Source organism: Bufo bufo, chromosome 1 (genome assembly GCF_905171765.1).
Source record: "Bufo bufo chromosome 1, aBufBuf1.1, whole genome shotgun sequence".
Taxonomy (NCBI): Eukaryota; Metazoa; Chordata; class Amphibia; order Anura; family Bufonidae; genus Bufo; species Bufo bufo.
In genome coordinates, this window is record NC_053389.1 from 65363584 (window position 1) to 65386850 (window position 23267).

Genomic DNA, 23267 nt, shown 5'->3' on the forward strand with positions numbered 1-23267 from the left:
GTTATAGAACTTCCAAGAAGCTCTGCGATACATTGGACGCCTGCCCTTTCCTCAAGCTGAGAGCAATATGAAATGTTACGGGAAAATACTCATGTCCCATGTGCCCAACGAGACAACCCAGCTCCTGAATGACCTTTGCACGGACTTCCCCAAGCCTGGCGGAGGGAACAGGGTGAGATATTTGCCATCATTGATGGGATATTCCCATCTCATAAAGTGGTGGCATATTGCCAGTATATACGGTACCATCACTTTATGATTGGCGCAGGTTAGACCTCTGGGACCCCCAGAGATCCTAAGATCGAAGAGGTTGTAGTGTTGTGGACCCCTCACAGTAGCACCCCGGCCACCCACTGTGCAAGAACTGCAGCACAGCTCCTTTCAATTAAATGAAGCCGGCTGCAGTTCCCTGCAAAGCCAAGTGGCCAGAGATGCTGCAGGGAAAAACATTGAGGCCACAACAACTTGGGATTGGTAAGGGTCCCAAAATTTAGAACCCCACCGATTATTTAGTAATCCCACTTTGGGAAAATTTTCTTTTGAAATTGTCATATCAGAAGGCATTGAGTGATTAAAAGGGCTTCCTGGGATTTTGCAAATGATCACCTATCCTCTGGATAGGTCATCAGTTTCTGATCATTTGGGGTCTGACATCTGGGACTCCCCACCGATCAGCTGTTTGAGAAGGCACCGGCACTCCTCCTCGCAGCATAGTTAAGCTATGTGACATTACGTTCATTGGTCACGTGGCCTAGGCACAGCTCAGCACCATTTAAGTGAATGAGGCTGAGCTGCAATACCAAGCACAGCCACTATACAATGTACACCGCTGTGCTTGGTGAGCTTCGAGAAGGCTGCGGCGCTACTGCAAGCACCGGTGCCTTCTCAAACATCTGATTGGCGGAGTTCCCAGGTGTCGGACCCCCACCGATCAGATACTGATGACCTATCCAGAGGGTAGGTCATCAGTTAAAGAATCCTGGAAAAACCCTTTTGACTTCCTTTAACACTAGCCAAAAAAAAACTTGCCCTGTAACATTTTTGGGACGCTTTTGGTGCTCTATAAAGACTGCATGTACCCTTCTCATATAGGCAAATCCTGAAGAATTCATTCCAATATTTGCTAACAATCCCTGTGAGCTGAAGACCTTTCTGGAGCATATGACAAGAGTGCAGAGCGATTCTCCTCAAGGAGTTTATGACACTTTACTTGAGCTACGTTTGCAGAACTGGGCGCATGAGAACGACCCTCGGGTAAGCCACGTGTGCTGCAGCCATCAATACTCTCAAGTAGTTTGGTGACTAAATTACGGTGTTTGCAGACTCAAGACAACCAGTACTTCCAATAAGAAATGTATTTTTTTCATGACCACTGTATGTGTTTTCACCATCCATATTTTCTCCAATTTGGGAACACTCATCTGGTTTGACCCTTGCAGTGTAACCAGCTTCATATCTATCCATTTAATTTCATCCCATGTAAATCATCCGGTAGATGAAGATTATCAATGGAGACCCATATTGGTATATGTGGACTGTGAACGCATGTGATACAAACTAAGTACACGAGTTCTTTAACAGGCAAAGCAGCAGCTGCAGAACGACGCCATGACCCTCCTGAAGAGCGGACGCTTCAAGAACGTGTTTGATAAAGCCCTAGTCCTGTGCCAGATGCACAATTTTCAGAAAGGAGTGCTGTATCTGTATGAGCAAGGCAAACTGTGAGTATGTGCTGGATTCAGCCAATGCGTACTAAGGTGCCACGTTCTACTCTAGCACTCTGACATGCATGATGTGATGCATGGCTTTGTTTTCCTAATAGCTTCCAACAGATTATGCATTACCACATGCAGAATGACCAGTACCAGGAGGTCATCGAAGCCTGTAAGCAGTATGGGGAGCAAGAGAGCTGTTTGTGGGAGCAGGCACTTAGTTACTTTGCACGCAAGGAGGAAGACTGCAAGGAGCACATTGCTACAGTATTGAGGCATATTGAGAGCAAAAACCTCATGCCTCCACTGTTGGGTAAGTCTCTGGGAATTTTATTTTCATGGAAAAGTCTTTAAAAAGGCTCTGTCAGCATGATCAACACTATTAAACCAGGCATACTGCCCCCTAGACATCAGCATGCTGAAGGCAGAGCTGTCCCCTAGCATCTACATATCATATACACTACTTACTGTAGCCGGATTTCTATGATATGAAAGCTAATATACACATTACTGCTTTCTTTACAAGAATAATATATGATTATAAAGACATCAGACATACGGTATGTGTTGGCTTCTAAGAATAGAAAAAACAGCCTACTGTATGTGAAAAGGCTCTAGCTTAGTGATAAGTTCTAGTTCTAGTCCCAGAAGAGACTTATGTAAAAAAAAAAAAAACTTGTAAGAAAAGGCTATACTATAATAAATAATATATAATAATAATAAAAGGCCTTACTATATTGAGAATATTTTTTTTTAAGCTTAGAAACCTAAAACCTGGTTTATTCACAGGCACAGTATATGATTATAAAGAAACCAGCAATATTTAATGTTAATCTAGCGATACCCATAAGCCAACAGCTAACTTTCATGACCAAATCCACATTGTGGATGCTTGGCTGAGTGTTCTTATATATTCAATGGGGATAGGGCAGGAAGTCGCTGCCAGGCAGCTCATCATCCTAAGAACAAAAGGACTGGGCATGTTGCAATCCAGCAGCCCAATCCTTATCTTCCTTAATATCTGCCATCAGGGGAGAGTCGGGAGGACCCATACACAATACATGGTTTTCTGATAACACTGAAATCAACAGGTTTGGACGATAGCTAATGTGCATGGCCAGCTTTAGTCACAGCAGTAGTTTTTACATCCTGTTTTCAAATTTGCAGCACATTCTATCTTTGTCCATGAGGATTATTTTCCCCCATAAGTGTCAAAGGAGCAGCCGAAAAATGGGAATTTTGTTTTATCTGTATTTGTGCCTGTATTTGCGTCCCTATTTTATTTCCATGACAGCTGCAGCTAATCACTGTCCTCTGCACTAGCCCACTGAGACCAGTAATTGGATGCAGCAGTATCGTGGGTAGACAGCACGCAATCAGTTGCAAGTAAACAAAGACCGCTACATAGAGAGATTATAAAAGAAAATGAAATCCAAAATGTGAAATCCAAAGGTCGGCTTTCATGGCCACCAACTGAGTTGTAGTGAAGTATTGTCAACTGCAGTGATAGATACGTCGTATGCATTGATCTCTTTGTTTTCAGTGGTGCAGACCTTGGCACATAACTCCACCGCCACCCTGTCTGTGATCAGAGATTACCTGATCAACAAGATGCAGAAGCTGAGCCAGCAGTCAGAGGAAGATGAGAGGACTGTCAGTCAGTACCGGGAAGACACTGCTCGCATCCGCCAGGAGATCCATGAATTACGGAACAGGTGAGAGGCAAACCTAATTGCAGGTATGTAGATCTGTACCGGATGTCTGAACAGACTGATTTCCATCATATACACTGAAGTGGTCATATGTTAGTAAATCAGAAGCGCTTACTATGGTACAGCACTTGCTATGTTTCCTATGCGCTGTGCCCCTCGTATTGGTTTCCCGCCTGGTAAATTCATACCATCGGTACAGGGAGGAGGACACAACCCTGTTTCTCAATGGGCGTCTCCTTCTTCCTGGCTGTGAGCTGGCTAATCACAGAGGAGAGCGTCACAGGGAGAAAGTGAGCTATTTTTTTCTCCCATGTGGTTTCAAAGGAAGATGAAGGGAGTCAGATCTCTATGGGCATCACCTATAAAGTGGCTGTCCTCCGGTTGAAGGGAAACCCGAAACAGCATTGGACATGCGTGTGGACACTAGTGCCCATAGTGGATGCACTGCTGGAAGGCAAGTACTGATCAGATTGCTGAACATGCAGTTTTCACCTTCACAGGCATTGATATGGAGACCTGTTAAAATAAATATTAATTATTAATGTCAGTGTTAATATCAATAATTAATATTGATAAATAGGATAAACAGTCGTCTTTTGATGACTCCGCATATTAATACCTTAAATATAAGCTCACATCCTGGTGGCACATAAGTGTAAAACGAGATTTTTGTGAAACTCTCCTGTAAAATCTCTTTCTCGCTTAGTTCATTGGGGGACACAGGACCGTGGGTATAGCTGCTTGCTGCCACTAGGAGGTGACACTAGGCTGAAAAGTGATAACTCCTCCCCTGCCGGCTATACCCCCTCTAGCCTGAAGAGAGCATGTCAGTTTGTGCCCAAGCAATAGGAGTAGGAGAAAAACCATACGGTAAACAACCAATAACTGACAAACGTCAGTCGGACCGAACCAACCGCCATCAGTTGCGGCAAACAGAAATCACTGGGTGGGTGCTGTGTCCCCCAATGAACTAAGCGAGAGAGATTTTACAGGTGAGTTCACAAAAATCTCGTTTTCTCGCTCGTATCATTGGGGGACACAGAACCGTGGGACGTCCTAAAGCCGTCCACGGGGAGGGAAACAAATCACACGCCCATGGAGAAAACTCCCTCGAGGATGCGTAATCCACTGCTGCCTGCAAGACCTTGCTGCCCGTAGCAGCATCCGCCCATGCCTAGGAAGGCACCCGGTAAAACTTGGTGAACATGTGCCCGGAAGACCAAGACACTGCCTTCTACAACTGGAAAGCTGATGCATGGAGGAGATGAACCCAAGAAGCGCTGACCGCTGGTCGGGTGTGCCATAGCTCCGCTGGGCGGTGCCTTACACCGGGAGCGGAATGCCCAAGCAACTGTAAGACAGATATCCTGGAAAACATCCTTTTGGAGGCCGTTAAGCTTTGACAAGGACCTCCAGGAAAAACCAGGTAAAAGTCAGAACCGCTGTAAGCGCTAGTCATGGACAAGCAAACCTCAGAGGCCAAATCACATGGCTGATGGAGAGCTCGCTCTCTATAATGCGAGGGAGAAGGAAGAGACACCCATGTCTGTGATGAAGTGGAAGGCGGCGACTACCTTCTGCAAAGAAAGAAGATACTGGGCAGAGCACTGCCTTATGTTCATGACAAAAGAAAAATGTACGTACAAGAAGGCACTATCAACTCTGAAAAACGCCGGGTGGATGATCCCGCCACCCGGAATGCCACCTTTCCAGAAATAAAAAGGAGAAGACGTCCCAGAGGGAGGACCTGTACCTCACTGAAACGCCACCAAACGACCCACAGGTCGTTTGGACGAAGCCGGCTCCTGGCTGCAACTGTGGAAGCAGAACCAAAAATCCAGGTCCGCAGGATCCTCCTCTGATCAAGAGAACGCCCCCTAGGAAGCGGTAAATTGGTAGACCAATGCCCCTAGAGCTGTAGAGGCTTGTGGTGAGACTTCTAGCAAGAGAAGCTGCTTGAGAAACCACCGAGAAAAAAACGCCTGAGCCAGGCATGCCCAACTGCAGGCCAAAGAACCAATACCTCGGAGAAAGGTAGAAGTAAAGCCGATGTGATGGTAAGCCCCGCCAGTGACCATATATTGACAATGTGGTAACCCTGCCTGGAAGGGCAGATGACCAAGATGAGAGAAATACTCTTGCCAGGTAGAGTGCGATTACGGCGTCCAACGCCCCCACCGTACCCGAGGAACCCTGGTCATGTGGAAAAAATAGAGATGGGATTCCAGAGCCGTACAACCCATGGCTACTGGTCAGCTAGACAGAAGGGGAAGGTGGTCAGCTATCCAGCTCGAGGAGGGACAGGAAAAGAAAAGGGTGTTCCATTCCAGGAACGAAACCCCTACCAGCAGTGGCAAGGCGTGACAGACACCCGCTCTGCTCGGCGTGGGGAAACTTGTAGTCCACCACTGCAATGAGCAGTGAAAGGTATGACCACCATCGGCTTGAGGTGACGTAGACATTACTCATATCTGAAGAGAGCTAGCACCGATGGCGTCACGGCATCAACTATTAGCACCCAAGTCCCGCTTATAACGGCAATCTAGTGGTAGATGAGTGCTGTAGGGACTAAGCTACCAAGTAGAGTGCACCCGAAGGTAGGTGCTGATCAACTATGGTAATTATGCCATCGCAAAGCCCGAGTTGACGACAGAAGGACAACAGATGTCAGAGCAACGGCCAATTATCGGTAGTGTAAACCAGTAAGCGGCCAGGGCTAAAGCCCATTCCCATCTGAGACTGGCGCTCTACAGAATCTAGTGGTAATTCAATACTCCGCCAGAGGAGGAGGCCATACAAGGGAAGCCACAAGAGTCATGCAAACGCCATACTCCAGCTGAGGAGGAGGCCACACAGTAGAGGCCACCGACGTAGGAACCCTAGTATGTAGTGGTGACGCAAATACCCCTTGTACAGTAGGAGCTACAGCATGCTCCGCCAGCGTAAAACTGAGGGGGAGGCCTGAGGACATCCAGTAGAAGCCATGGTACCATGCTGTCCCAGTTAAGTAGAGGTAACCTTAAACACCACCTGAAAAGGGCGCTGAACAGGAGAAACCGCCGAAGCAGTGCCAGGGTAGAAACCCCTACCTGAGGGGGGCTGCCCCAATACAGCGACTACAAACTCTAGCCCTAGCGTGAAAACTTCCCCTGCAGAGGAGAACACGCAGTAGCCACTGCAGAGTGCCAGCATAACACCCTCACCCAGATAAGGAAGACTGGTGGACAAAGAATACAGGGCGAGTGCAACATTCTGCTCGCTAGATCGTAATCACAATATTCTGTGTAATGGTGTGCACACTACACGTTGTCGAGGACCAATACCATGACCGACCTGAACGGTGGAGGCCCATGGGGATGGGGGGGTCTCTAGGACACACAAGTGTTGCTGGGTAACCCCCCTGAGAGAACAAAGTTCGACATATTTGTGCCCCCAACCAGCGCCGGAAGAAAAGAAGGATACAATATGGAAGTAGCCACAGTATCCATATACCACTAAATGAAGAGTACAAGGCACCAGTGGGTACCAACTGTTGCCATGGCCCACCTGTGAAGGAAGCCAAGGCATCTAGTGTCGTGGTGTAGTTGAATTATAGCATGCAAAGATGCTTAGTGATTCCCCCAATAACGGATCACTTGTGGGAGGGGGTAATGCCACAGGAAGCATGGTGATGGCAAACGACTGATGGAATAGCATCCAGTGGTAGTGCAATCCTCCGGTTAAGGAAGGGGGTAGCGCTATAGTCAGAACCGTATCTAACGGTAGTGTAATTAACCCACCTATAGAGGGGGGTAATGCCTACGGCAAGCACTGCACTCAGTGGCGGTGCAATCACACCACCTATGAAAGGGAGTAACCTATACGGCAAGTACTATATCCCGCGGTAGTGCAAGTACACCATCTATGGAAGGGGATAATGCACACGGCAGGAACTGAATCCAGTGGTAGAGAAATTACGCCCCTTTTGGAAGGGGGTAATGCATATGACGAGTCCTGTACCCGGTGGGAAGTGCAATTCCTCCACCTGTGTATGGGGGTAATGCATACGGTAAACACTGCAACCAGTGATAATGTCATAACGCCACCTATGTAAGAGGCTAATGCATACGGACAGTACTATACCCAGTGGAACTGCAATTCCGCCACCTACGGAAGGGGGAATGCATATGGCTGGCACTGAGACCAGTGCTAGTGCAGTTAGTCCACCTATGGAAGGAGGTAATATATAAGGCAAGTACCGTATCCAGTAGTAGTGCAAATGCCGCCTAAGGGAGGGGGTAATGCATACAATAAGTACTGCTGGCTAGCATGGACGCAATCTTGGAAGATTGACCCGGATTTATGTCACAGTCCTAATAACTGATCCCCCCCCTCGGAACTAACCCCTCCAGGGAGGGAGGGTTTCCAAGCGTGACCCTAGGGAGGAAGGGTGGGGGTGCGGAGGTGACCGAGGAGGAAATATGTCCTGCTCTGGCCCGCTCGTGTGCAGTTCTACCTCTCAGCATCTAGCCCATGGCAGTTGCAGGCTGCGCCGGTGGTGATATAACAACCAAGCTACCCAGGGGGTGGAATAGGAACTTCTACAGGTCCACTCACCGGATTGTGCAGGCGGTGCTTTATCAACCAAACGACCCAGGAGAGTGTATTGGGAACCTCCAGAGGTTTTCCATTGGAGTGCACAGGTGGTGAAATATCAACCAGACGACCCAAGAGGATGGAATGGGAATCCTTCAGATGTCCTCCACTGGATTTGCGCAGGTGGAGAATTCTCAACCAAACAGCCCCGGAGGGCGGATTGGGAACTGAATAGGGCACAGGCTCAGTGTGGTACCACACAGTAAGGGTGGTCCTGCTGTGATGTGGGCTGCGGGAGGCGGGACCTATATGGGTCAACTTTTTTTTTTAAACCGTAATGCCCCAGCCTCAAGTGGACAGGAGGCAGGAAGGGGTTAAATTCTTCCATAGTAAGGCACACAGGGTTAATCCTGCCTTGAGGACCGGAGGGCGGAGTTCAGCGGGCTCCTGGGGGAAGGCAACAGCTAGGCGGTAGGAATCCCCCCCCCCCCCCCACCCCACCCCCATACTGGGAATGAAGTGTAGTTACTGGCCGCGGGAGCCCACTCCGCAGGTCGGGAAAATGGCGAAGGCCGTGGGGCCTACGAAACAAGATAGAACCCTCAAAGTTTTACACATAAAGAACACTCAGTGTTCGCACCCCAAAACCGTAGTGGAGAGGGGGTGGGGAGGGCTGATACTCACCCAATTCGGACTACTCATCCTATCTTCATCCTCTTCTCTTCACCCCTCCTCAGATTACCAGCAGGGTCACCTCTTCAGCAGCTGGAACCCGAAGTGGCAGGAGACTGGAATGGCGGGGGGTCTCACCGGATCCAGGTGAACCTTTGGCTGGCGGGAAGCATATTTATGTATATATGTGTTAGACATATATACTTATATATATTCAAATATCACCCTTGCCTCTACAAGACCCTCCAGCCCATGGTAATATTCTACCTGGGCTCAGAGCCAAGGGAAGTCCAAAGAACCTAAGGGAAAAGGTGAGGACCTGGGGAAGTAGGGAGTTGTGGTCAGATGGCTGAGAATATTTGATCCCAAAATACTCACCCCTTCCTTATACTTTTTGCTTTGGCTTCCCATATGGGACCAGCAGAGTCTTCTCTTCAGTGACTGGCCCCTATGAAACCAAAGCTAAAACTGATTAGCTTAGTGTCTGTAGGAGGGGTATAGCTGGTAGGAGGAGTGACCACTTTTTCTGCTTAGTGTCCACATCTTAGAGCTGGGGTGTACAACCCACAGGCCACATGTGGCCCCCAGAGCCATGGCTTGTGGCCCCCATCCAGCTGGGCAGAAACACAGCTGATCCTGCCTGGATTCCAGCTCCTGCTCTCTAGCCTGGCAGTGCATGGACATGGTCACATACACCACTCCAGTCAATGATTGGCTTCAGCAGTGACATGCTGCTTGTGGCCAGATCACCTCTGAAGCCAATTATTGGCTGGAGAGGTGCATGTGACTATGCCTATGCACTGCCAGCTGAAAACAGCGCGGGGACCGGAAGATGGAGTCGGCAGCGACGATGCAGAGGACCGGAGTGGCGGGGAGCAGGTAAGTATAACTATTCGTTATCAGGGGCCACGATGCAAGAACTTGTTAAAAAATAATTTTCACCAGGAAATCCCATTAGGCCCCTATTACACTGCACGATATTCGGGCCAATTACTGGGAGCAGGTGTTCATAGGAGAGCTCATTCCTGATATCTAGCCTGTATAATCATGCCGCCGATAAACAAGGAATCTCTCGTTTGTTGGCTGATTTGCAAATTTTGTAAAAAAAATTTAAAAAAAAGTACAATTATCGTCAGCACATCTCCCTGTGTAATCGGGAATGGGCTACCGATAATAAATAGGACTGAATAAGGGAAGAATGACTGTGGTAGTGATCATTCCTCCCCATTCACTTGGCTTGTGTAATAGACCGATGCAAATGAGCGCTGACATTTATTTTTTTATTGGTGGCCCCTTGAAATAGAGTGATGTGACAATGTGGCCCTCAGACCAGAAAAGGTTGTGCACCCCTGTCTTAGAGGCAGCAGCTATACCCAAGGTCTCCTGTGTCCCCTAATGGCACTGGCAAGAAATAAATTCACTGAGCCTAGGCAGCAAGTTATATTAATAGGAAATGTGAGGTTTATAAATGTTATGAGTGCAGTCCTATGACAGGTCCTGCTCTATAGGAGTTAAGGTAGCAGCTTTTTCTACGCTGAACAGTAACTGAAACCATCCAGTGCATGCACAGATACAGGCAGCAAAACCTGTTCAGCTTCTGCATAGAAGTGGATGCCATGTGCGTGACAAAGAGCTCCTAGATAGTTCCTGCAATTAAAGGGGTTTTCCGAGACTTTTTATTCTGATAACCAAAATTTGCAAATCTGTGTCTGATCGGTGGGGGGCTGGCGTCTGGGACCCCCAGCCATCAGATGTTTGAGAAGGCCTCGATGCCTGCAGTAGCACTTCCACCTTCTCTCTGCGCACCAAGAACAGCGCCGTACATTGTATAACAGCTGTGCTTGGTATCGCAGCTCAGCCCCATTCACTTCAATAAGGCCAGGCCATGTGAATGATGAACGTGACATCGCCCCCCAAGCTAAGCTGCGAGCGCAGGTGCCTTCTCAAACCGCTGATCGGCAGCAGACCAGGGTGTTTGATCCGGAGGATAGGGCATCAGTGTAAAAGTCTTGGAAAACCCCTTTAATGATAATTACTTTCATCTTGGACCAGCTGACTTCTGTGCCTTTCCCTCACCAGCCCTAAGATCTTCCAGAAGACAAAGTGCAGCATCTGTAGCAGTGCTCTGGAGCTGCCATCTGTACACTTCTTGTGTGGCCATTCTTTCCACCAACACTGCTTTGAGAGTTATGCAGAGAGCGACACGGACTGCCCCACCTGCCTGCCAGAGAACCGACAGGTGCTTGATATGATCAGGGCTCAGGAAGAGAAGAAGGATCTGTATGACCACTTCCAGCACCAGGTCAGTACAATACGATCTGTTATATCATTTCGTTGATTGTCTTCAGCTGTACAGGCATAGACGGCTGATTTTATGTATGTATTTAGTTGTGTTTAGATGCAAATGTGATAACCCCTAACAACCAGACCTACTTGGCCTTAGTGACCTAGCAATTTTTTCATCCTTGCACTGACAGCCCAAAATGTAATGTAACAGAGTCATACGAGGGCAAGTTTTTTGTGAGACAACGAGATTTTTGTATAACTTACCAGTAAAATCTCTTTCTCGCTCTTCCTTGGGGGACACAGGTGTCACGGATGTAGTAGGGGAGAACACCAAAAGACAATCAAGAAGGAAGGGGAAAGACACTAGGCCTCACCGCTAGGGAACAAAAAGTGTAACCACCTATAAAACCCTGCTCCTGGCCCTAAATCCTATCCGTATGGGAACCTCTCGATGGTAGAGATACCCATACACAGGAACCTAGAAAACCCTGGTGACCCTCAGATGTCCTAAAGATAAATGACAGGGCAGAGACCACCTGTTCCTTCCCTGGTGAAGGAACTAGCGTCTCACTGAGGCCTAGTAAACAACCGGGGAGGGGGGGGGAATGCGGAACACTTAACTTCAGAGGATGAAGGATGAGCAGGACTTCAACACGAACCACACTCCAGCTCTTCCAAGACCAAATGAAGCTATCCCAAGCAAGGAGTGATGGGAAAAGTCAGACTAAATAGGGCGAGGTAAAGGTCACATGATCCACACCTGAACAGGAGGTGTGGACATACCAGCAACACACAAAGTGAAACCAAAAGAGGCTGTCAGATCACTAATGCGTAGATAATCTTTCAGACCTTCTGGGACCTGTCACAGATGCGACAACAGGAGACCTTGGGTATAGCTCAGCTCCCTAGGAGGCGTGACACTAAGTGAAAACTATTAAGCCCCTCCAAGCTATACCCTCAGCCTGGAGAGAGGAACTACCAGTTGCGTGTCCAAGTAGTGAGAAAAAAGGCAATGACCAACAAAGTGGAAACCAACAAGTCAACTACCCGACAGGGGCAACCAAACCGTAACCTGTAGAACAAATAACGATGGGTGGGCGATATGCGATATAAATTTGTGCCACGATATGTATTTTGTGCATATCGCGCTCTCGGCACTCACCATGTTCTCCTGAGCCGGCACAGTGGAGAAGGAGGGAGTCCCTCCCTCCCCACTGTGTGCGGCTGCTGCTGACCACCAATGAGAACAGAGTAGGAGGAGGAGGGGAGGGACTGTGGCCACTGCGCCACCAATGAATGTGACGGCCATATCCCGGCCCCTATGACTGCACGCTGCGATCCGCCGCAATTAACCCCTCAGTTGAGGGGTTAATCGCGCGGATCACAGCGTCCTGTCAGAGGTCGGGTGCCGGGAATGTTCTTCAGTCTCTGCATTGGTGGCAGTGGGCAGTTCCGATCGGAGTCCCAGCAGTGTAATTCTGTGGCTCCGATCGGTTACCATTGGCCGCCGGTTGCTCCTTCTGTCTTTGCGGCGCATTGCTAATGCTTATAGCACTAGCAATGCGCCGCACAGACCTATGAGAAGGAGCGCCCGGCGGCCACGGCGCACGTGAGTATAATGCTGCTCACTAACATACCATGGCAGCCAGGACTTCAGTGCCGTGACTCCTGGCTGCCATGGTAACCGATCGGAGCCCCAGCATTACACTGCTGGGACTCCGATCGGAACCGCTCACTGCCACCAATGATGGGGGGGGAGGAGGGGGACCCTGTGGCCACTGCCACCAATGATTAATACTGGGGAGGGAGGGGGTGGGTGGGTTTGAGTTACCAGGGGGGCTGATCAGAGGCTGGGGGGCGGATCAGGGGCTGGGGGGGCACATGAGAGGCTGGCTGCCATGGTCAGCTCCCTGCTGTTGTGTCCCCTTCCCCCCCCAAATATAGAAAACAATATATCGCGATATATATCGCATATCGCACATGCTTAAAATTATATAGATTTTAGGCCATATCGCCCACCCCTAGTGGGTGCTGTGTCCCCCAAGGAAGAGCGAGAAAGAGATTTTACTGTTAAGTTATACAAAAATCTTGTTTTCTCGCCCATTTCCTTGGGGGACTCAGGAGACCTTGGGATGTCCGAGAGCAGTCCAAGAAGGGAGGGACCACAGCCCAAGGCGAAGCCACCGTAGGCATCATGAAACAGCCACCTGCAAGACCAGGCGGCCCAAAGCAGCATCCGCCGATGCATGAGTGTGCACCCTGTAAAATTTGGTAAAGGTGTGCAAGGAAGATCAAGTGGCCGCCTTGCACAATTGTTCAGCCGAAGCCCGCTCTGGTGGAATGAGCGGTGACACCGAAAGGCGGAACCCTGCCCTTGGTGCCGTAAGCCTCAGCAATAGCTAATTTGATGAAACGGGCGATAGCCACCTTGGAGGCCGCCAATCCCTTGCACGGACCCTCCAGAACTACAAAAAGAGAGTCAGTGCGACGAAAGGAGCCGGTGATCTCCAAGTAAATCTTCAAGGCCCTAACCACGTCCAAGCGGTGAAGTTCCCGTTCCCGGGGGTGGGAAGGGGATGGGCACACAGAGGGGAGGACGATGTCTTCATTGAGATGAAACACGGAGACCACCTTCAGAAGGAAGGGACGGGATGGAGAACAGCCTTATTTTGGTGAAAGACCAGAAAAGGCTCGGAACAAGAAAGGGCCGCCAATTCGGACACCCGTCTGAGAGACGTGATGGCCACAAGGAACACTACCTTACAAGACAAAAGTCGTAGGGTGATCCTTCGTAACGGCTCGAAGGGGGAAGCTTGTAGCGCCGAGAGCACAATATACAGGTCCCAGGGCGGAATCGGGGGACGATATGGAGGAACCGAGTGAGCTACTCCTTGGATGAAGGTCTTGACGGGTCCGAGAGAAGCTAAGGGACGCTGGAAGAGGATGGACAGCGCCGATACCTGATCCTTCAAGGAACTGAGACCCAGCCCCAGGCCGGACTGGAGGAAGGACAGAACCGTGGGGAGAGAGAAACGGAGAGGGGGAGCGCCCAGATTCTCACAGAATCCCAAATAAGACCTCCAAGTCCGATAATAGATCTTGGACGGGCGCGGATCATGGTGCAAACCACATACGCGGAAAACCCCCGTTGCGTCAAAACTGCGGTCTCAACAGCCACCCGTCAAACGTAGCGACCTGAAATGCTGGTGGAAGATTGGCCCTTGAGAGAGGAGATCTTCTCTTAGAGGTAACGGCCACGGCGCGTCTCCCAGGAGCAGCATCAGATCAGTGTACCAAGACCGGCGAGGCCAATCTGGAGCGACCAGGATCGTGGGAATGCCTTCTGCCGCGATCTTCCGGAGAACCCGAGGTAGTAGGGGAATGGGAGGAAACACATACAGAAGGGAAAATTCTTTCCACGGAAGAACGAGGGCGTCGGGCCGTACGCCCTCGGGTCCCTTGCCCTGGCCAGGAAAGTGGGAAGCTTGTGGTTGATCCTGGAGGCCATGAGGTCCACATCCGGACGAGCCCAACAAAGGCAAATGGACTCGAACACGTCCGGGTGTAGCGACCACTCGCCCGGGTCGATAGTGTTCCGGCTGAGGAAGTCCACCGGTCTAGTTCTCCACTCCTGGAATATAAATCGCTGACAGGGCCGGAACGTGAGCCTCCACCCAGAGGAGAATGCTGGTAACCTCTCGCACAGACGGGACGGCCTTTTAGCAGGGGAGTCCAGTGTCTGAGCGACAAGAAGATCGCCCTCAATTCCAGAACGTTGATCTGAAGCTTGGACTCCAAGTGCCCTGGACGGACCGGGGAGGAATATTTTGGATCCGGAGGATACAATTTTGAGCGCCCAGGCATCGGAGACGTGAGCCCGCCAGACGTCCCTGAAAAGGAGAAGGCGGCCCTCCACCCGGGTGGGTGGGGACGTACCTTCAGGCGGGGGGCTGCTTGGCCGTGGAGGGACGGGCAGCATGTGACTTGCGCCAGGTGGGCTGAGCCCGAAAAAAGGGCTTCTTGCGCCTATCCTGAGAGGGGCCAGATGAGGAACCGGCTGTGAATCTAGACCCGGAGGACCGAAGACGAGCCAGAGCGACCCCGAGGGGTGCCTTTGGTTCTGGACTGGGGAAGATGGGTGCTCTTGCCACCCGTGGCTTCTGAAATAATTTAGTCCAAACGGGTCCCGAATAAACGGGAGCCCGTGAATGGTAGCCCGGTAAGGGAACGTTTGGAGGCGGCGCCCAAACCTTTAGCCAAAGTTCCCTTCTGACGGAAACCGCTAAGGCAGATGAGCGTGCTATGAGGGCACCAGTATCAAGAGAGGCCTCACAGATACATTTTCCTGCCTGAACTATCAGTTGGGCCAAGGATTGGAGGTCCTGAATGGGGGCGTCCGATCCCAAATCCTGTTCAAGCTGGAAGCCCCATTTGGAGACCGCTTTCCCCACCCAGGCGGAGGCAAAAACCGGTCTGAGGGCTGAACCCGAGGAAGCAAAGATGGCCTTGGAGAGGCACTCCATACGATGGTCCTCGGTGGAATGAAGTGAGGAACCGTCTGCTACAGGAATGGCCGTGCTCTTAGACAGGCGGGCCACAGGAGGGTCAACCTTAGGTGGGGACGCCCATGTGGCAACACAATCCGCTGGAAAATGATGATTACACTTACCGGTAATCGGATTTTCCTGACCCCACGACAGCACCTTAGAGAGATGGCTCCGCCCCAGGACAGGAAACCTGCAGCATAAAAAGGTGGAGCCGCTCTCCCACCTCAGTGAGTTTCCAGAGCATGAGAGGGACTCCCCCTTACGTTAGTTCAGTTTAACATTCTTCTTTTTTTTTTTTGCAACACCCGTGAACACACAGACTTACACCAACAGGGAGGGAATAAAGAGGTGCTGTCGTGGGGTCAGGAAAATCCGATTACCGGTAAGTGTAATCATCTTTTTTCCCCTCCCCCACGACAGCACCTTAGAGAGAGATTTCAGAGATCAGCCTCAGGGTGGGAAACAGTACTCAAGACTTTTGTACCAAAGAGAAGGTCAGAAATAGAGTCAAGCTGAAGCCTATAGTGTTTATAGAAAGTGGACGGAGAAGACCAGGTGGCAGCCCGACAGATCTGTTCAATGGATACGCTGGCCCTCTCAGCCCAAGAAGTGGACACCACCCTCGTGGAGTGAGCCCTCACAGAGATAGGGGGAGACACACCGGATACTGAATACGCCAAGGATATAGCTTCTCTGATCCAGCGGGCAATAGATGCCTTAGAGGCAGTATTACCTTTCCTAGCCCCGCCAAACAGAACAAATAAGGCAGAAGACTTCCTCCAGTCCTTAGTCACCTCCAGGTACTGCAAAATACACCTCCTGATATCGAGGGAATGCATCTCCTTCTCTCTGTCATCCCTTGGTTCTGAAAAGAAAGCTGGAAGAACTACCTCCTGAGCCCTATTAATCCTAGAAGGAACCTTCGGCCTAAAGGCGGGATCTGGTCTGAGAACTACCCTGTCTTCTCTGATGGACATGAAAGGGGGGTTAATGGAGAGGGCCTGAATCTCCCCAACCCTTCTGGCTGACGTTAAGGCTACCAGCAAAACTAGCTTAAGGGAAAGCACTTTAACTGAGCAAGAGACTAGAGGTTCAAAGGGATGCTTAGTTAGGGCATTTAACACCAAGTTAAGGTCCCAAGGAGGAAATCTAGGGCCTGCTACTGACGTAATCCTATCTACTGCCTTTAAAAAACCTAACAATCCAAGGGTCCATGGCTAAACTCCTTCTCCCTAAGACCGACAAAGCTGACACCTGCACTTTTAATGTACTTTTTGCCAACCCTAGGGACAATCCCCTCTGTAAAAAATCCAACACCTGAACCACTGAAAATTCTAATGGCCAGGAAACCCTTTCTGTGCCTATAAAGGATAGGAACTTCCTCCATACCCGCGCATAAATAATATTCGTCACCTCCTTTCTACTTTTCATCAGAGTGGAAATGACCTCCTTAGAGAATCCCTGACTGGCTAAAAATGACCTCTCAAATTCCACGCCAAAAGATGCAGAGACTCTACCTCCGGGTGGAATACTGGACCCTGTGACAATAGGTCCGGAATTCCCGGCAGGATCCATGGATCCGAAACCGACATGGCCCTCAACAGGGAAAACCACGCCCTTTTCGGCCAGAAGGGAGCTATCAGAATCACTCTCGCCCTTTCGTATCTGATCTTCCTTATCACTAACGGAATCATCTGTAGCGGGGGAAAGGCATAACCTAGCGGGAAGTCCCATCTCTGGAGGAAGGCGTCCACCCCAGATGGGCACTCTTTTGGACTGAGGGAGAAGAACTCCGGTACCTTTCTGTTCTCCCTTGTGGCAAACATGTCTACTGAAGGCAGACCCCATAAATCTACTATCTGGGAGAATATCTTTGGATTTAGTGACCACTCCCCCTGACGTAGCCTGTGGCGACTCAGGAAGTCTGCCTGAAAATTCTCGACCCCTCGAATATGAATGGCCGAGAGATGAAGCACTTTCTCCTCTATTTCCTCGAAAATCCATCTTGTCTCCTTCTGTAAGGAATCTGACCTGATTCCTCCCTGATGATTGAGATATGAGACCACTGTCCGATTGTCGGACATCACCCTCACATGTCTGTTCTGTATCATAGGAAGAACTGCCCTCAAGGCCAACAAAACAGCTCTCAGCTCCTTTCGATTTGACGAGAACAGCTTCTGACCCTGGGACCACTCTCCCTGAAAGATCTGATCCTCTACGTGAGCCCCCCATCCCCAGGGGCTGGCGTCCGTAGTCACAACTACCGGTTCCGGAAAGGACAAGGGAAGTCCCTGAGTCAGATTCTCTTCTTCTTTCCACCAATTTAGGGATGAAAGAGTTACGTCGGACAAACTTATAACTGACTCCAGAGACGTCCCTGCTCGCCTTGTGGCAGCCAAAATCTCTCCCTGTAACTGGCGAGAGTGTCGCTGCGCCCACTGGACTGCTGGCATGCAGGATGTTAAGACTCCTAACAGGGACATAGCTTTCCTTATAGACAGGGTTCCTCCTGACTGAACCCTCCGAACTACTCCCTGAATCCTGGCTACCTTCTCCTCTGTGAGGAAAGTTTTCTCCAGCCTGGAATTTAAAACCAGACCCAAGAAAACCTGGCTTGATGATGGCTCCATCCTGGACTTCCGGGTATTCAAAAGCCACCCCAGGGACTGAAGTACCTCCATCACCTGATTCAGAGCCCTGACACACTCCTCTTGAGTCTGGGCCACCACCAGAAAGTCATCAAAGTAAGGCAGAAACGTGATGTTCTCCTTCCTGATGAAGGAGGCCATCTCCGCCACTACCTTCGTAAAGATTCAAGGTGCCATGGAAAGGCCAAAGGGGAGTGCCTGGAACTGATAATGAAGAAGCCCAGTCTCTGTTCTTACAGCCACCCGGAGGAATCTCTGGTGATCTGGATGAATCGGAATATGATGGTACGCATCTTTTAAATCCAGAACCGCCATATGACAACCCGGAGATAAAAGAAATATCGCTGACCTGATGGTTTCCATCTTGAATTTCCTGGCTTTCAGGAATTTGTTCAGGTATTTGAGGTTTATTATAGTCCGGTATGACCCATCTGGTTTCTTCACTAGAAACAGGGTGGAATAAAAACCTCTCCCTATCTCTGACTCTGGGACAGGAATTAACACTTTTTTGCTTATTAGTTTTTTTATTTCTTGCAGCATAATGATAGAAAACTTTGAAATCACAAATTTTTCCGCGGGGTATCTCAAAAATTCTAACCTTAGACCTTCCCGTAGAAGACCTATCAACCATCTGCCCGCCATCTTTTCCCAAGCAGGAAGAAAGAATCTTAATCTTCCTCCTACTGGGATCATGGCGTCATTGCTTTCCTTGTTTTCCCCCACGAGCTGCGGCTGATCTAAACAAAAAGCCCTTACTTCCTGATCTAGGCCTTGCTCCCTGCTCTCTGTCCCCCGTCTGCTTTTTATTCTGAAATCCACTCGGGTTCCGAAAGGGCCGTCTATATTGCTTAAATTGAGTGAAAGATTCTTGGGGAAACTTTTTCTTTCTATCTGCCGCTTTTTCGAGTAAGGAGTCAAGTTCAGTCCCAAAAAGGAACTGGCCATCACAGGGAATGCTACACAATCTCAGCTTGGACGGCATATCCCCCCCTTTCCAATTCTTAAGCCACAAAGCACGTCGCGCGGAATTGGAAAGGGATGCGGCTCTCGCTTCCAGCCTCACGGAGTCCACTGCGGCATCTGCAATAAAGTCCGCGGCCTTCTGGAAAGTGGGCATAGATGCCAACAATTGCTCTCTAGGGCATTTATCCCTAATCTGCCCCTTTAGCCTATCCAACCACAGTGACATAGATCTCGCAACCACTGTGGCGGCTATACTAGGCCTGAAAGCCGCCGCAGAAGATTCCCATGAATTCTTAAGGGCAGAATCTATTCTTTTATCTAAGGGATCCCTCAAGAAACCCATGTCCTCAAAGGGCAGAGAGGATTTTTTAGAAATCTTGGAAATGGCTACATCCAGCTTCGGGGCCCTGTCCCAAGATGTAGATGCCTCTTCCTCAAAGGGGTACTTCCGCTTAAAGGTTTTAGAAATAAACGGTTTTTTATCCGGTTTTTTCCATTCTTTTTCTATCACAGCTGAAACCGATTTATGGACAGGGAAACACCTACGCTTCTTTTCCCTAAGTCCCCCAAACACAACATCCTCTACGGATCTATTTTCTCTGGTATCTTCCAATTCCAGGGTAGATCGGATAACCTTTAACAATTTGTCCGTATCTTCTGCCGGAAAAAGGAACTTTCCTTCTTTGGTGTCATCCTCAGAAGAGAAGGAATCATTAGAGTCCTCATCCCCGGAGAGAGAGACACTATCTTCCTATTCCACGTCGGACTCCTGCCTCACCGCTCTTCTTCTCTTCCTACCGGCTTTCAGGGAATTTTTGACTTCGGACATAATAGACTTAATGTCTTTTAGAAGACTCGGAGTCTCCTCGGCCACTGTCTTCTCAATGCACTGCTGACAGAGCTTCTTAGCATAAGAAGAAGACAGCGAGCACTTGCAGATAGGGCATTCCTTGTTCTTTTTCTTTGTCGCCACCTTCTTAGGCACCGTCTAAGAAAAATGGAATATACCCAATCTAAGTAACAGCCTAGACCCTGAAAGGAGCGAGAATAGGACTCACAATACCGGTGGCAAGATTTCAATATCCGCACATTCAGATCTCCCCTCTTCATCCATAATGAAAGGTAACCTGCACCAATAAAATATTGTCCAGGTTATCTACTGCCACCAAGAATTCCTCTCACCTGAGAGATACATAGTAACTTGCAAACCTCGCCACGCCAAGATAGCACAGGAACTTGGTCCACTTCAGGCACTCTGAACAACATACAACGGCGTCCAGTAACTCCAGCACCCTCATACCTGTATGTAGTCGTTTTTAAAACTGCCGGGCAGCCGAACTTCCGGTAACCTGACCGGAAGTGCACGGCCGTGGAACGCATGGCACTTCCTGTCCGGACGCCACCCACCAGCGTCTACATCCGGTGGCGTCCTGGCCGGTTTGCAGCAATACTGGGGCCTTCTGGCCACCCTAGATCCGTTGGTGCGGTCTTCCTCGCCTGAGGGACCAGCACCTTCTGCCCTCGTGACCCGGGATTTTCTCACCGGTATCCTGCCCCCGACGCCTGTGGGGAATGATCGGACAGGTAAACAAACGCGCCGCCTCTAACCCTCCGGCATCTACCGGGACTTCCAGGTCAGGACGACAACTGCAGGCTCCCGTACCAGGACAGGAAACCTCACTGAGGTGGGAGAGCGGCTCCACCTTTTTATGCTGCAGGTTTCCTGTCCTGGGGCGGAGCCATCTCTCTAAGGTGCTGTCGTGGGGAGGGGAAAATGGATAACATATGTCCAGCTTTTTGGGGGGAGGTAAAGCGGGCATCAGGGCGAGCCCAAGCTTTAGAGACCACTAAAGAGAAGTCTGCGTGGAGAGGAAAAACCTTGGACGCCTGTTTGGAGCGGAAAAAGGACACGCCGCCTGATCAGTGCTGGGAGGGTCATCGTGTATCTTAAAGGTATCACAAATGTTGGTGATGAGGTGACCCACTGCGGAGGCTAGTTTGGACGGTAGTGCCGAGTCCATGTCCCAAACAGAATCCGCCGGATCTCTCTCGGAGGGCGTGTCCAGAGGGGAGGAGAGGCCCGACTGAGTCCGCACCCGTGGCGGGGAGAGAGACACACATCTGAGGAGGATGTGCAGTCTGTCCTGGAGCGCTTCTGAGAGTGCCAGGCCCTGGAGGATTCGCTGTGTGCGAGTAAATCAGTGGGGGCGGTAGAGCCAGAGGGTGGACAGGAGGTGTGGCAGCCTGTGGGGTAGGCGGTTTATCTACCAGGCGGCCTACTATGTGGGTGAGACTTTCCACGGCCTGGGATAGGGATCTGGCCCAGTCAGGGGGAGCGGCACGGCCGGTGGCGGACCCTGCATTGGGGCCTGGCATGCAGAACAATGCGGATCGGATTGCCCACGTGGAAAGGGTTCTGTACAGGCATGATACCAGGGCTTAGAGGCCCCTGTGGGGTCCGACATGTTTGTGATGAGGGGTAATATAACCCAGGAAAGAAGACCTAAACCCAGGCTAGGGCCACTGGCGCTGGGAGGGGGTTAACAGTCCTACCAGAAGTGAGGAGGAAAAAACTAGGAGCAGCAGGAGCGATAGCAAGTCTTTGTGCAGCTCTGGATGATGGAGGTAGCAGCGGTGGTGTGCTCATGCGGTCACAGATGCGGATGTAGCAGGAGAGCGGGAAGAATAGGCCCCGCCACCCGCTGCTGGGAAGTGCCGCGCGTGGCCAAAATTAAGCCCTGATGCAAACGCTTGTATCTGTTCAGAACGGATCCGTTTGCATTACCATGAACAAAAATAAATTTTTTATTTTTTTATTTTTTTTGTTCATGATAATGCAAATCCGTTTTGACTTACACTAAAAGTCAATGGGAGGCGGATCTGTTTTCAATTGCACCATATTGTGTCAGTGAAAACGGATCCGTCCTCATTGACTTACATTGTAAGTCAGGACGGATCCGCAAGCTGCAAGCAGCGTTTTGGTGTCCGCCTCCAGAGCGGAATGGAGGCTGAACGGAGGCAAACTGATGCATTCTGAACGGATCCTTATCTATTCAGAATGCATTGGGGCTGAACTGATCAGTTTTGGGCCGCTTGTGAGAAACGGATTTCACAAGCGGACCCAGAAACGCCAGTGTGAAAGTAGCCTTAGAGAATAACCATTTTGTGGAAGTGCTTCTTTAAATTTGGTTCCTCTTTAAACCTAACACTTTTGTCTACAAATGCTACTCCAGTTTTTTTCCTTTTACTCTCCATTGCAGTGAGTTTGCAACATTTTTAATTCACAGTAGTAAATACAGTGCCTTGCAAAAGTATTCACCCCCTTGACATTTTTCGTGTTTTGTTACATTACAGCCTTAAAGGGTTTCTACCACCTCATTTTGACCTAATTAGCTCTCAGACACTAGCGATCTGCTAGTGTCTGATCTACCTAACAATGCTATTCTCAGACCTGTGTGTGGATCAGTTTCACTAAAAAACTTTTATTAATATGCTAACGAATTCTCGCGCCTGCGCCGGGTGCGTCTGTATTCGGCGCAGGCGCAGTGAATGTCTGACCGCTCCCTGCACAGACATCTGCACTGCGCCTGCGCCGATGACCGAGATGTCTGTGCAGGCAGCGGTCAGACATTCACTGCGCCTGCGCCGAATACAGACACGCACGGCGCAGGCGCGAGAATTCGTCCGCTGGCTCAGATGGAGGATGGCATTCAAGAGGAGATGGGCGGGCTTAACGGACGAGCGGGGCGGCATACAATGTGAGTAGACCGAGCCTCTAGGTGCTGAAAAGACGCCCCCATAGCACCTAGAAGCTCATTAGCATATTAATAACAGTTCGTTTTTTTGTGAATCGGATCCACACACAGGTCTGAGAATAGCATTGTTAGGTAGATCAGACACTAGCAGATCGCTAGTGTCTGAGAGCTAATTAGGTCAAAATGAGGTGGTAGAAACCCTTAAGTTCAATGTTTTGTTAATCTGAATTTTTATGTGATGGATCAGAACACAATAGTCTAAGTCGGTGAAGTGAAATGAGAAAAATATATAAATAAAACGATTGTTTAGAAATAGAAAACAGAAAATTGTCATGTGCGTATGTATTCACCCCCTTTGTTAGGAAGCCCATAAAAACCAGTTACCTTCAGAAATCAC

At 49.8% G+C, this 23267-nt stretch overlaps 1 protein-coding gene across 1 annotated transcript in view; it reads left to right on the forward strand.

Moving 5' to 3' along the window:
* VPS11 (VPS11 core subunit of CORVET and HOPS complexes) overlaps window positions 1–23267 on the forward strand; it is a 36668-nt gene that overhangs the window by 10364 nt on the left and 3037 nt on the right. The window contains exons 10-15 of the mRNA XM_040425519.1: window positions 8–172; window positions 1093–1254; window positions 1582–1721; window positions 1823–2025; window positions 3256–3427; window positions 10751–10973. Coding sequence (XP_040281453.1) covers window positions 8–172; window positions 1093–1254; window positions 1582–1721; window positions 1823–2025; window positions 3256–3427; window positions 10751–10973 — 1065 coding nt within the window. The remainder of the gene's footprint in view (window positions 1–7; window positions 173–1092; window positions 1255–1581; window positions 1722–1822; window positions 2026–3255; window positions 3428–10750; window positions 10974–23267) is intronic.